This window comes from Pseudorasbora parva, chromosome 19 (assembly GCF_024679245.1).
Source record: "Pseudorasbora parva isolate DD20220531a chromosome 19, ASM2467924v1, whole genome shotgun sequence".
In the NCBI taxonomy this organism is placed as follows: Eukaryota; Metazoa; Chordata; class Actinopteri; order Cypriniformes; family Gobionidae; genus Pseudorasbora; species Pseudorasbora parva.
This window is the reverse complement of record NC_090190.1, coordinates 37,718,191-37,732,094: the sequence shown is the minus strand read 5'-3', so window position 1 is coordinate 37,732,094 and position 13,904 is coordinate 37,718,191. Positions and strand designations below refer to the sequence as shown.

The 13,904-nt window shown below is 39.9% G+C and overlaps 1 protein-coding gene across 2 annotated transcripts in view; it reads left to right on the top strand.

Annotated features, from left to right (window-relative positions):
* Nucleotides 1–13,904, top strand: part of trappc9 (trafficking protein particle complex subunit 9) — a 288,563-nt gene that overhangs the window by 102,113 nt on the left and 172,546 nt on the right. For both annotated transcript variants that reach the window (XM_067426626.1, XM_067426625.1), the window contains one exon: nt 4,751–4,902. In XM_067426626.1, the coding sequence (XP_067282727.1) occupies nt 4,751–4,902 (152 nt within the window). The remainder of the gene's footprint in view (nt 1–4,750; nt 4,903–13,904) is intronic.

The window sequence follows — 13,904 nt, the reverse complement described above, 5'->3', positions numbered from 1 at the left end:
CCGCTGTGGATTGAGCTCCAGCACATCCCAAAGATGATCAATTGGATTGAGATCTGGGGAATTTGGAGGCCAGGATAACACCTTGAACCATCCTCAAACTATTCCTGAACAATATGTGCAGTGTGTCAGGGTGCATTATCCATTTGCAGGGTTGACAGCATTGTCATTAAAAGGATAGTTCACCCAAAAATGAAAATGTGATGTTTATCTGCTTACCCTTGGTCTTTGATTCTTCAGTAGAACACAAATGAAGATTTTTAACTTCAACCGTTGCAGTCTGCCAGTCGTAATGTATGTGAATGGGTAATAACATGCACAAAAACCCTGCTGCTCTTGACGACACATTGATGTCTTAAGACACGAACCGATCGGTTTCTGTGAGAAACCGAACAGTGTTTATGTAATTTTTTACCTCATATCCAGACGAATCTCATCTAGTGTTCCCATCTGCTATTACTTCCATCTGGTAAGGTCAAACTGGCGCGATCATAATGACAGATGGGATCACTAGATGAGATTCGTCTGGATATGAGGTTAAAAAAGAACATACATACTGTTGGGTTTCTCACAGAAACCGATTGGTTTGTGTCTTAAGACATCAATGTGTCATCATGAGCAGCAGTTTTTTTTTTTTTATCCCTTTAAGGGGTGTACCTGGTGTGCAACAATGTTTAGGTAGCACGTGTCAAATTGACGTCCGCATGAATGGCGGGACACAGGGTTTCCCAGAAGAACATTGCACAGAGCATCACGCTCCCTCCACTGGCTTGTTTTCCTCATATACAGTGCGTCTTACTGCAATCACTTCCCCAGGTCAGAGGTGCACATGCACACGGCCATCCATGTGTTGTAAAAGAAAACGGATCAGGCAACCTTCTTCCACTCCCCCAAGATCCTGTTCCGATGCTTTTGACAGTGGACAGCGGTCATCATAGGCACTCCAACTCTGATTGGTCTGCAGCTACGCAGCCCCATGCACAGCAGATTGCGATGCACTGTTTGACTGACACACATTCCTCCCATAACCATCATCAAATTTTTGTGTGACTTGTACCACAGTAGACCTTGTTGGCTCGGACCATGCAGGATAGCCTTCGTTGCCCTCGTGCATCGATGAGCCTTGGCCGCCCAACACCCTATCGCCGGTTTGTGGTTTGTCCCTCCTCGGACACTGTTGGTAAATTCTCAGCACTGCTGACCGGGAGCGACACACTAGCCTTCCTTTTTCGCCTTGCCATAACAATTTGGCCCTAAGTCGCTCAGATCGTTATTCCTGCCCATTTCTTCTGGATCTAACATGTTTATTATGAAAACTGATTGTCTGCTTACCATCTAATCTACCCAGACCTTAATATGTGGTTTTATTTGGAGATGATCAAGGATAAATTATGAAAATATTATATAAAAAATATTTTTTTAATTTAATTTAAGGTGGATAATAAAAGGTTATTGCTTAAGCTACCACTGCCATATGACAATAGTAATCATTATATATATATATATATATATATATATATATATATATATATGATATGATGATATAATGATAATAAATACAATTCTAAATTATTATTTTATAATGTATATAATAAAATAAACCTCTGGCATCAGTGCTAACACCTTAAGAAAAGACAGCCTTAACATAGCAATTACTCTCGGGCACTTGGTAGTTTTAGTGAGAGGGAGGAAAGAGAGAGTAAAGATGATGAAATGGCTGCAGAACGCTCTGTTTGTGTGTGTTTGAGACGAGTGGGGAATTCTTGCTATTCCCGCTGTAACTTATTATTGGAATATGGTCTGCGGAACCTCCTCGACTCTCAAAACCTGCAGGCAAGAATGTTTTCTCAACTGGTGTTTTGGGGATTTTTGGTGGAAGTATTCCCCTCGGTAGTCAGTTCTCCTCAAGTTCTTGCAGGTGTCCTACAGAGGATCCACAGAAGGAGTTCATCACATTAACTATCAATGTGATCCTCCAACATCTGATAACCAGGATGCGTTTGCACTTTGCAGAGCATGTCTTGTCGTTACACCTGTGCGATTGTCAGCACATTTGGGTCGGAGCTGCTCTCGAGGACTGTCTGTTCGTCAGGAAGCTATAGTGTGAACTTCAGGAGTTTATGTTGTTTCTTTTATCTTTACTGCTTCTTTGTTCCTTTTCATTTCTTCTTTTTTATATGGTTTGTTTGAGAAGAGTTTGGCAGGTTGAAGACTCTGAAAGATCCCAAAGCACCCAGAGCTAATTACAGTAATTCCTTACACACACACACACACACACACACACACACACACACACACACACACACACACACACACACACACACACACACACACACACACACACACACACACACACACACACACACACACACACACACACACACACACACACACACACACACACACACACACACACACACACACACACACACACACACACAGCATTTGACAGGATTGTCAGTCATTTTAATCACATTTAGCTCTGCAGAGGCTGTTGTAAACATATTTATTCTCAAGTACATTAAAAAATTATTCTTCAAACTTAAACGAGCCAGTCTGGATTGAAATGAAATTAGATGATTTAGAGTGGCTCTGTTGTAATAAATGTTTGGTCAGACATTTAAAAGGAGGAAGGGATGGACCAATTGGATTTATTTGTAACTCCAAATAAGGTGGCTGTATAAGTCCCGGCTTTCAGTTAAAATAACCAGTTACCTTTTATCATATTTTATTTATTCTAGAATATGCATGTGAATTAAGTTTACCCTACTAAAACGTAAGTACAAGTTAACTTTTTTCCTTAAAGAAACTAGTCTAGTCTTTTTTTCATTTGAATTCATGCAAATATTTTGTTGTGAATGGATGTTTCAGAAAACAAAACCTCGCGGCCCTCATTTTGATCTGTGCGTCACCTCTCATTTTTCATTTTTTTCACTTATTTTTGAGCTTTTTGAAGGGGTACTTGGAGTCAAACGTCAGTGCAACTGCTTTTTTCTACAAAACTGACACAGCTTGAAAACATGAAAAATGGATTAAAACTTTTAAATGATTGACTAAAGGTTGTTTAGACACCCTGCGAGGAGCACCCTGTTTAGACACCCTGTGATTGAGGGGAAACTGATGGAAAAGAACATTGGCCGCATACATTTTTTTAATGGACTGTGTGTGCTCAAGCCTCAGGGTGTTCCCTTGTTTTAAAGACTTTTGATTTTTCATGCACAGAGGTGAATCTGAATTTTGCAGCGTGCTTTTTGCACATCCTCATGTTGTTTTTCTTCTTCAACTAGAAGCGTGTATGTCATTGCTAAACCAGAGGTGATATAGGGGGACAAGCCACATGAGAAATCACTGAGCCGAAGCCCTAATAAGGCGATTGACTCTTTTAATTGAACAGCGGCTGTAGAAAAGAAGGTTCCACCTTTCAATTAAAAGAGCCATTGACCTTATTGACATCGTCATTGGCTGGACTTTACGATAGTCCTCTAGGGCGTGTTATCTGGACCAACATGAAAATATATTTAGCACATTTTGAGCTAAAGAAGCAAAATTAGTGTCTACAAAAAGAATACATGCTAATTTAAATTATTTTTTATTAAATTTTATGTTATGGTTATTGAAATCTGTCTACAGACAGATCTATCCATCTATATCTCTGTCTGTCTGTATGTCTATCTGTCTGTCTATTGCTGTCTGACTGTCTATCTATCTTTCTTATCATCTGTCTGCCTGTCTGTATCTATCTATCTATCTATCTATCTATCTATCTATCTATCTATCTATCTATCTATCTATCTATCTATCTATCTATCTATCTATCTATCTATCTATCTATCTATCTATCTGTCTGTCTGTCTGTCTGTCTGTCTGTCTGTCTGTCTGTCTGTCTGTCTGTCTGTCTGTCTGTCTGTCTGTCTGTCTGTCTGTCTGTCTGTCTGTCTGTCTGTCTGTCTGTCTGTCTGTCTCTGTCTGTATCTATCTATCTATCTATCTATCTATCTATCTATCTATCTATCTATCTATCTATCTATCTATCTATCTATCTATCTATCTATCTATCTATCTATCTATCTATCTGTCTGTCTGTCTGTCTGTCTGTCTGTCTGTCTGTCTGTCTGTCTGTCTGTCTGTCTGTCTGTCTGTCTATATCTATCTGTCTGTCTGTCTGTCTGCCTGTCTGTCTGTCTGTCTGTCTATATCTATCTGTCTATCTGTCTGTCTGTCTGTCTGTCTGTCTGTCTTATCTATCTATGTCTCTGTCTGTTTTGTTAACTTTCTATTTAATTAAGAACATTAGAGATGTAAATGCATAAATCTAATTTCTATGCTATGATTATGCAGATTAATAATTGATTATAATAACTATAATAATACCCTGTGTTTTATATTCATTTATTTAGCAGACACTTTTCTCCACAGGTGCACTCTGCTATTCTTGGATTATTATGCAAAGCAATCAAAAGTGCTTATCTATAGACTTTTTCTAAAACTTTTTAAAGGAAAACTAAAAGTTAAAGCCTTTTAAACTAAACGTTTTTGTCAGTTTTTCCACTGTTGTAAATGATCCCTGCATTTCCATTGGTGTATTCAGAATGTCTGTAAAAGTTTTTACATTTAGCATATCATCAAATTGTGACAATTTCATGATGCATCACATCATTTAATAAAGAATCCCTGCAGTGTTGCCAAAGCAATTATTTACACCCCTAATGAATATTTTGGGATTTTATTCTTCATATTTTTTGTCTTGGTCCAGGTCGGCTCATCTGTCTAGTGAAGACCTGTCCACTAGCGTGTCCCTGCAGCTGTTTAATGGAGAGACTCAGCAGCTGACCATCACCCTGGAGAATATCGGCACAGAGACACTGAACACACTGGAGCTGACGTCTAAAACTCTCAGCACTAAAGGTACACACAACATACAGTCTAAACGTCATCTCGCTCTATATTACGCAGTAAATGCTGTGGCCGTTTTGATACAGCGCACGTCCTGTAATGAGACAGCGGTTCAAAGGCAGCGCAGATTGTTCTGAGTTCGTAATAGAGTCTGTGCATTAGTCTGATCACTCGAGCCCATCTGATATTTCCCCGTGACTCCACTGTTTTGATGTGCTCTCTCTTTGAATAAAGACGTCTGCTTTTACACTCCTGCGTCTTTGAGGATGGAAAAAAAGAGCACGTGGTGCTCTAAGTGGTATTCCACACAAATGCGAACATGAAAAGTGCTGTCTTTGGACTCTGTGCTGCTGTGTGTGTGTGTGTGTCCTCTAATCCCAGACAGCTTTCAGCATCGGTGACTGAGCAGGTGGCCTGTACTGGCACCGACACACACACACACACACACACACACACACACACACACACACACACACACACACACACACACACACACACACACACACACACACACACACACACACACACGTGTGTAGATAGTCATCAGTAGATCAACTAGTCATCCAACAATCATTTAGTCGATTAGTGAGGTTTATGTTGTTTTATAAATCAATCAGCAAATATAAAAGATACTATATGTATTATAGGTATTAAATTGATCAAAAGTGAAAGTAGAGACATGTAGATTGAAAGTATTATAATTTCCACAATAATATCAACATTGATAATGCTCAATATTAGAGGCAATATGCCTATTTGGGTTGAGGTTTGGATTAGGGAAAGTTTATAAGAATTATAATTAGCTTTATTTAAAAACAAACAAAAAACGAACAAACTGAAAATCTGAAGAAAATATCAAATGTGTTCGTTGCCATGGTGTTCTGAATGGTTGCTAGGCGGTCCACCCTCAAGTCTCCGTGATATTCTTGTCTCTTGATATGACTCGGGATCTTCTCAGTCTGTGGGAGTTTTCTGCCTTATTTTTTGTCTGGCAGGCAAACTTTGTAGATTTACACTCCAAAGTTTAATAGTTAAAGGTTTGTTCAAATCACTGACCCGAAATATGAGCAATAGTAAAAGTGATGCTTGACTTAGTAAACACTACTAATAAATAAATAAAAGTCACACAAGTATCAATTACTATCACAGAATGAAAGAAATGGATCTGAGGGAGAATGTTCAAAAATTTGTATTTTAATGTTTTATGTAAGAAGGTCTGTTAAGCTTGAGCGGCTCTATCTGACGGGGCATGATATCAAAAATGAGAGAATAACCAATCTCAGGGTTTTTGGGCAGCACCTCGATGTGTTTCTCTACATTTAGGAAATAAAAAATAAAAATACATTTAGCCTAAATATTGCATTGTTATGTTCCTACTGATCTCAAAGAGCCATTCTTTTGGCAGGTCTGGTCCACTTTGCAGGCTATTCTGGCCAAGAATCACACACTTTGACAGGAATGGTTGCTTTTAATTGCTTAAATTAAATTTGTTTGGTCACACCTGGCAAAACACCTGCATAATGCTCCTCTGTGGTTTGCAAGCAGCCAAGAAACTGGATTTGAACTGCATTTTGTTGGTTATTAATGCTGAAAGATATGGATTAGATGCATCCCAATAGAGCTTTGCTTACTCAATTGAATATTTCATGGCACGATTTTTCAAAATATCCTTAGGGTGAATTTACATACGTTTGCTTGTATATCTTCTCTTTCCTTTGTCCTTTGTTTCCTTTGTTGAGTTGAAATGCCGAGAGAGAGAGAGAGAGAGAGAGAGAGAGAGAGAGAGAGAGAGAGAGAGAGAGAGAGAGAGAGAGAGAGAGAGAGAGAGAGAGAGAGAGAGAGAGAGAGAGAGAGAGAGAGAGAGAGAGAGAGAGAGAGAGAGAGAGAGAGAGAGAGAGAGAGAGAGAGAGAGAGAGAGAGAGATAGAGATCCTGGAGGCTGCAGTGGGACTATAAATATCATGTCTAGTTTCCTACTAACTGTTGACATGGCCAAAGGAAAAGAAACCAGGAGAGAGAAAAAATATCCATGAATCGTGTCTCATTCAGCTCTGGAAATGTCAGCGCGCTTGCCGTCCCTGCAGTGCATAAACTTGGATCTCCAGGTGCTAACTAGCTCACCTGTCTTTCACAATTTGTTTTTGTTTTTTAAATTATTATTATAAACATTTCTAAACTTGAGAAATACTAATCTCTTAGGAGCCTGGTGCTTCAGTTAGGTCCTAAAATAATTATTACTATTCATACAAATTAATTTCCATACAAATAAACACAGGTACCAAATGCCTCATCCTAAAATAAAAATGTGGAAATTTTGATGACATTTTAAAAGCTCAACTAAATGTATTCACCTATCAGGCATAACATAATGACCAGGTGAAGTGAATACCACTGATTATGTCTTAATCGCAGCACCTGTTAGTGGGTGGGACATATTAGGCAGCAAGTGAACATTTTATCCTTAAAATGTATGCGTTAGAAGCAGGAAAAATGGGCAAGTGTAAGGATTTGAATGAGTTTGACAAGGGCTAAATTGTGATGGCTAGACGACTGGGTCAGAGCATCTCCAAAACTGCAGCTCTTGTGGGCTGTTCCCGGTCTGCAGTGGTCAGTATCTATCAAAAGTGCTCCAAGGAAGGAACAGTGGAGAACCGGCCACAGGGTCATGGGCGGCCAAGGCTCATTGATGCCCGTGTGGAGTGAAGGCTGGCCCGTGTGGTCTGATCAAACAGACGAGCTACTGGAGCTCAAATTGCTCAAGAAGTTAATGCTGGTTCTGATTGATGTTTAGGAGTATATTTAATACTGAAATGCATTGACAAAAATATTTAAAATTACAAATTGACTATTATACAGTATTTGTGTGTGTGTGTCTGTGTTATGTACATTTATGGTAATTATTACATTATAATTTTATTGGCTTAACATCTTCAGGGACTCAGAAATATTTCAATCAAAAGTAAGGGAAGTAATACGGGAATGAGGAACAGGATGTGTATTTAGACAGGAAATAAGAAGGCAGAAGCTGCTGTGGTTTAATTGAAGGTTTTTCCGGACAACCATGATCGAATTCTCACCAGGCCACTTCAGCTCTACATGCACTTACTGTAGTCTTTCCTTTTGTCTTTATTTCTTTCTGCCTCATTCTGTCTTTCTTTCCATCTCTCTCTCTCTTTTCTTCCCATATTTCTGGAGTGAATTGCCCCCGTGGCAAATGACCCTCATGTAGAAATCAAAGTGGTTCTTTATTGCGGCATAAAGCTAATGATGTTTTCTTCCTTTGCTCATCACCCACCAAACATCCACAATTATCTTATCCTGTCTCATTACAGAAAACCTTTTCAGTGGGGGAGCGCATAAAGACTTTTAAAAATGTTTTTTTTGTATTATTATTATTATTATTTTAACTATTGCATGGTATATCATTATGGTTTTAAAATGTCTTTAACTGCACTACAGTCATTCACATGCAGGCTTTGAACTTAATGAAGAAGTTATTCAGTGCTGATAGATGAGATGATGTATTTGAAGGTTTGATTTTGATTAATTGTATGTAAATTTTCACTTCTTTCAATTCAATTAACTTTTTGTCTGTGTTCTTATATTTTTAAAGTGCATGAGTAAACCCAAGGTACACTTTTTTATATATAAGTATACGTTTTTGCACTTTCAAATGCACAGTCTTACAAAGTATACTTCTTTTGACTTGTACGTGTACACAGACGTGTACGCATGCGCAGTTTTGAGCAATCTCTCGCCACGAGTTACAACCCATGTAAATACTGCAAAAAATACAAATGTGATCTTTGTAACCAAAGTACGCACAGTTACACAAATTCTGAGGTGCCCGCACAGTTCTCTTCTCTCTTCTGAAATTTGTGCCACACGTACTCTATGCTGACCCTTGCATACGTGTAAAAAGTGATGTATACTTTGGCCTTCAACTAGCCAAAGGATTCAGGCTGAATCATGAACTGATGTAGACTGAACAGCTAACTGTTTTAGAATGAACCACAAACCGATACGGACTGAATCACAGACCGATTCAGACCTATTTGGTTTAAAGGTGCACTATGTTAGCCTAGAAATCTAGACGCACCCTAGCGGCAGCAAATCTAATCTGCCCGCGAGTGTCGTCTAGCAACTCTCAATACACTTCTGAGCTGTAAATCACCAAACTTTTGCCTAACCAATCACATCGTGTCTAGAGTCGGTGGGCGGGGCCATAATGACGACGGCCGAGTTGCGTTTGCGTGCTTCTAGTAAACACAGAAACTGGTGAACAGCGGTCTTTCGAATCAGTTTTGACCGCGACTCTGGAAGACTTGGAGTTAAGCTTTTCTCTGAGAAAAGAACAAAGAACGACACTGAAGTCATTCTTAAAAAGGAAAGATGTGTTCGGAGTTTTGCCGACCGGATACGGCGAAAGTTTAATCTGTCAACGAGCTCTGCTTCACCTTCGTTGCTCTGGTTGGTTGTAGCGCTATCCTATCGCGTGCAGAGGGAGTTTGAAAGACAACCGTTTATCCGCCCCTCGGATTGAGCTGTCAATGGTGAGTTTCCAGACCAAACATCTTGATGGCTTGTCAGGCTAGCACTATGTTGTATTTGTGCAGTAAAATATCCACAAACCATATATGTAAGGGATAATGTACACCCAGCCGGTTGTTATCGCAGAATAAACCCCGACAGAGTGATCAGGACCCCGACGCGAAGCGGAGGGGTCTTGCATCACTCTGAAGGGGTTTATTCTGCGATAACAACCGGCTGGGTGTACATTATCCCGCTTATTACACGGCTACTAGTCTCAAATAAATAATTATTAGACACTAAATATTGTCTCGAGATTAAATATTTTATTAGCTCTTACACAAAGCTTCCGCGAAGGAAAACAGTTCCAACCTGCTTTAAGCCTTTATCTATTGCTGAAGATTTGCCATATGCCCTTGCTAAATGTTGAAAAGGAATGCTGAAAGGGTTAGTTCACCCAAAAATGAAACCAAGCCTATGATTTACTCACCCTCAAGTTATCGTAGGTGTATATGACATTCTTCTTTCAGACAAATACAATCGGAGTTATATTTAAAAAGTCCAGGCTAACGTTAATCCAAGCAGCAGTTGTAGTTGTGTTTGAATTCCATAAAAAATGCAGCTGTCCGTCAAATAACGTGCTCCACACGACACCGATGGGTTAGAGCCTTCTGATTCGAATCGATGCGTTTGTGTAAGAAAAAGATCTATATTAAAAACGTTATAAAGGAAACCTGCCTTGATGTCTTCCATTGTAACCCACGACTGTTTAAGCCACAAGATGGCGCCAGCGCTAAGCATAGAAGTAGTACCGGTCAAGTAACTCGTAGTACCCGGATGAGTGGTGTGTGTTATCTGGAAATAACGTACCGCTGGAATGCGCGATTGACCAATCAGAATCAAGTATTTCACAGAGCCGTGTAATAAATATATATATATATATATATATATATATATATATATATATATATATATATATATATATATATATATACACCAGGCCCAATATATTTTGTTCAGTCGAGGATCCATATTGTTCTTACAATTATACCCCAAATGTTTCCAACTATTTTTAAATTTTGAGAAAATTGCTGTTTTAATGAAGGAACCTGGATGTCTGAGGAAGTCGCCTTCAGTTGCGTCATATCTGCGTTACCCTCGGTTTCCGGTTTTATTTGACAGAAACGCTTTACTCTTAGCAGTGTGAACAAGTGTCACAGCAGCCGCTGAGCGAACACACATAGTAGAGTCAGAGTCATAACATCATTTTAAACACACTCAAATGTATTTAATATGATAAACAGAGCTGCGTTACCTCATACTCATGACCGGAAAAGCTGAAATGGCGCCGGCGACTGTGTCCCGTCATAATAAAAGTCCCGCTGTTCTCGAGCCGTGTGTGTGTAACAATCGCTCCAGCGGCCTTGCTCAGCTCCTCAACACTCGGTCCTGCTCTGCTTCATACTACAGTAACGTTAATAATCACATCCATGAACATGATTTCTGCCTGAGTCCTGTCCTGATTCTTTTCCACCAGCTGTGAGGTGAAGACCAAACGTCCCAAGATTCTGAGCTCAAACTTGGCATCATCAAACTACACCTTAGTTTAGAATAGGCGCCCTCTAGCGGACGGAAATGTTACATGTTAACAAATGTATTGAAAAAACTGTCTCAAAATATATTTATTTACACGTAAGACTTCAATAGCGCTGATTGAACTTTTTTTCCCTTTTTTTTTTAAATTCTCATGATCCAATTCTGACTGGATCACAAACCGGATCAACTACAAATTGATATGAACTGAACCATGAACCGATTCGGACTGAACCACAAAATGATTCACCTTAAATCACAAATTGATTCAGTATTTGCTTAAAATTAAGTCGAAGTAATCGTCAGGAAATAATGATTAGGTCACAAATCAGACTTTGCTAGTTCGGGCTATAAACAGCTGACAGAAAATACAGAATGCCAGATCTGATTTCTGAAGTATTCACAGGTAAATTGTGGTGTAAAAATGTCCTTAGTGTCTGTCTTTCACCTGACACATTTAGTAAGAGGATCTGTCCATGTTCTCGCTGCATGAGAAAGGGCCACTGTGACAGAAACCGTCAAACTCGGCAGCTTCTGGACATGTCTTTACCACATTTCTTTCTTTCTCTCCTTCTCTCTTGCTTCTCCATCCTCTAGTGAGTCTCTACAGGTACTTGGGCGCTCAGCTGCAACCCAAGCTTGTTTTTCAGGCAGCCTGAAGGCAAAGGAACACACACGCACACGCACACGCACACGCACACGCACACGCACACACACACACACACACACACACACACACACACACACACACACACACACACACACACACACATTCGCTTTTCCCCATTGCAGGTAGAGCCAGAAACTGGCGTTGTATTTGACATTGAATATGACTGAAGAGAAAGCTGAGGAATGAGATATGGGGATGGACCGCATCCTGTGCCGCCCACAGCAGTCTTTATTTATGCACCTGATACAGAAACCTCCATACCTGCACCCATATGCAGCGCTGCCTGCTGCTATATTTCACCCCTGACAGCATGTTCCAAATGAAAAATGAATTTCTCAGGTCTTTGTGATGTTGGAAGAAAACATTTTCCTCCGTCTTTTTTGAGGATTGCACCAACATTTCCTTTTGTTAGTTAACTTCAGTAATTACTTCGGCTGGAGTTTTCCTGTTTCGACTGAGTCTTGGCCTCAAAACTCATGACCTGATTTAGCTTTCTACATTGTCCTGTCTCCCTGCGTGTATCAAAACAGCTCGGGACGCAATCATAAATCCCACTGTCAAACTTTATCTTCTATGAGCTCAGCATGCAGTCTCTCTCTCTCTGACGAACTTATCTTCAGTGTGATGTGATGTGATGCAGCTTGACTGAAGTTCATTCCAGTCCGGCGGAGACACAAGGACGTTCTCTTCACTTCCTTTTTTAGCTGTCCCCGTTATGATTGGCGTACTGTCACTCGGTCAAATCACATGTGCTGATTTATGGTTCATGAGCTGCTGTGCAGTTCTTCTTCCTTTTGGTAGCTCCTTGTGTTCTTGTTTCCTGTTGATGTCAGCTTCGCTGTCTTCTTGTGGTATGTGTGTAGCGTCATCTTAACGTGTCCTACTTTTTCAGATTTAACTTTTTTTTTTTAAGTCAGGCAACATGCACAGTAACGCTTCACAATTTCAGTCAGTTAACATTCATTAATGCATTGGGATAATGGGTATCTTTATCCATCTATTCCAATCCAATCCAATCCAGTCCATCCATCCATCCATCCATCCATCCATCCATCCATCCATCCATCCATCGATCCATCCATCCATCCATCCATCCATCCATTCATACAATCCAATCCAATCCAATCCAATCCAATCCAATCCATCCATCCATCCATCCATCCATCCATCCATCCATCCATCCATCCATCCATCCATCCATCCATCCATCCATCCATCCATCCATCCATCCATCCATCCATCCATCCATCCAATCCAATCCAATCCAATCCAATCCATCCATCCATCCATCCATCCATCCATCCATCCATCCATCCATCCATCCATCCATCCATTCATACAATCCAATCCATTCATCCATGCATCCAAATCCAATGCATCCATCCATCCATCCATCCATCCATCCATCCATCCATCCATCCATCCATGTCATCCATCCATCCATCCATCCATCCATCCATCCATCCATCCATCCATCCATCCATCCATCCATCCATCCATCCATCCATCCATCCATCCATACAATCCAATCCAATCCAATCCAATCCAATCCATCCATACAATCCATCCATGCATCCAAATCCAATTCATCCATCATCCATTATCCATCCATGCATCCAAATCCCATCCGTCCGTCCGTCCATCCATCCATCCATCCATCCATCCATCCATCCATCCATCCATCCATCCATCCATCCATCCATCCATCCATCCATCCATCCATCCATCCATCCATCCATCCATCCATCCATCCATCCATCCATCCATCCATCCATCCATCCAGTATAGATAAGTATATATTCATGCACATTTTATGTATGCATTTATTAACCTAGGTTAATGTAAATTTAAAGTAATATTACTTTATATCATTGTTAATTCATGTTGTTTCATAATGCATCAATCTTGTTTTAGCCATAGACTGTTTCAACACTGGTCTTTTACAACTCAGATCTCAAAAAGATGGACTTATAAAGCAGTGGACAGGTGGTAGTGTAAAAGAGGGACAAAAAGGAATATTAAAATCTAAATGGGTGAAAAAAATGGGGCCACTTTTTAAAAAGATAACCCAAGAAAAGTACTGCTTACATAAATAATCTTTGATGTCATTATTTAAATCCCCACTTTTCAGTGGTAGTGGTTCCGAAAACTGTTGTGCACATCCTAAGGGTACTTGAGGGGACAGAGAGGGTACACAAACAAAATTGCTGAGTTTTGCCCCA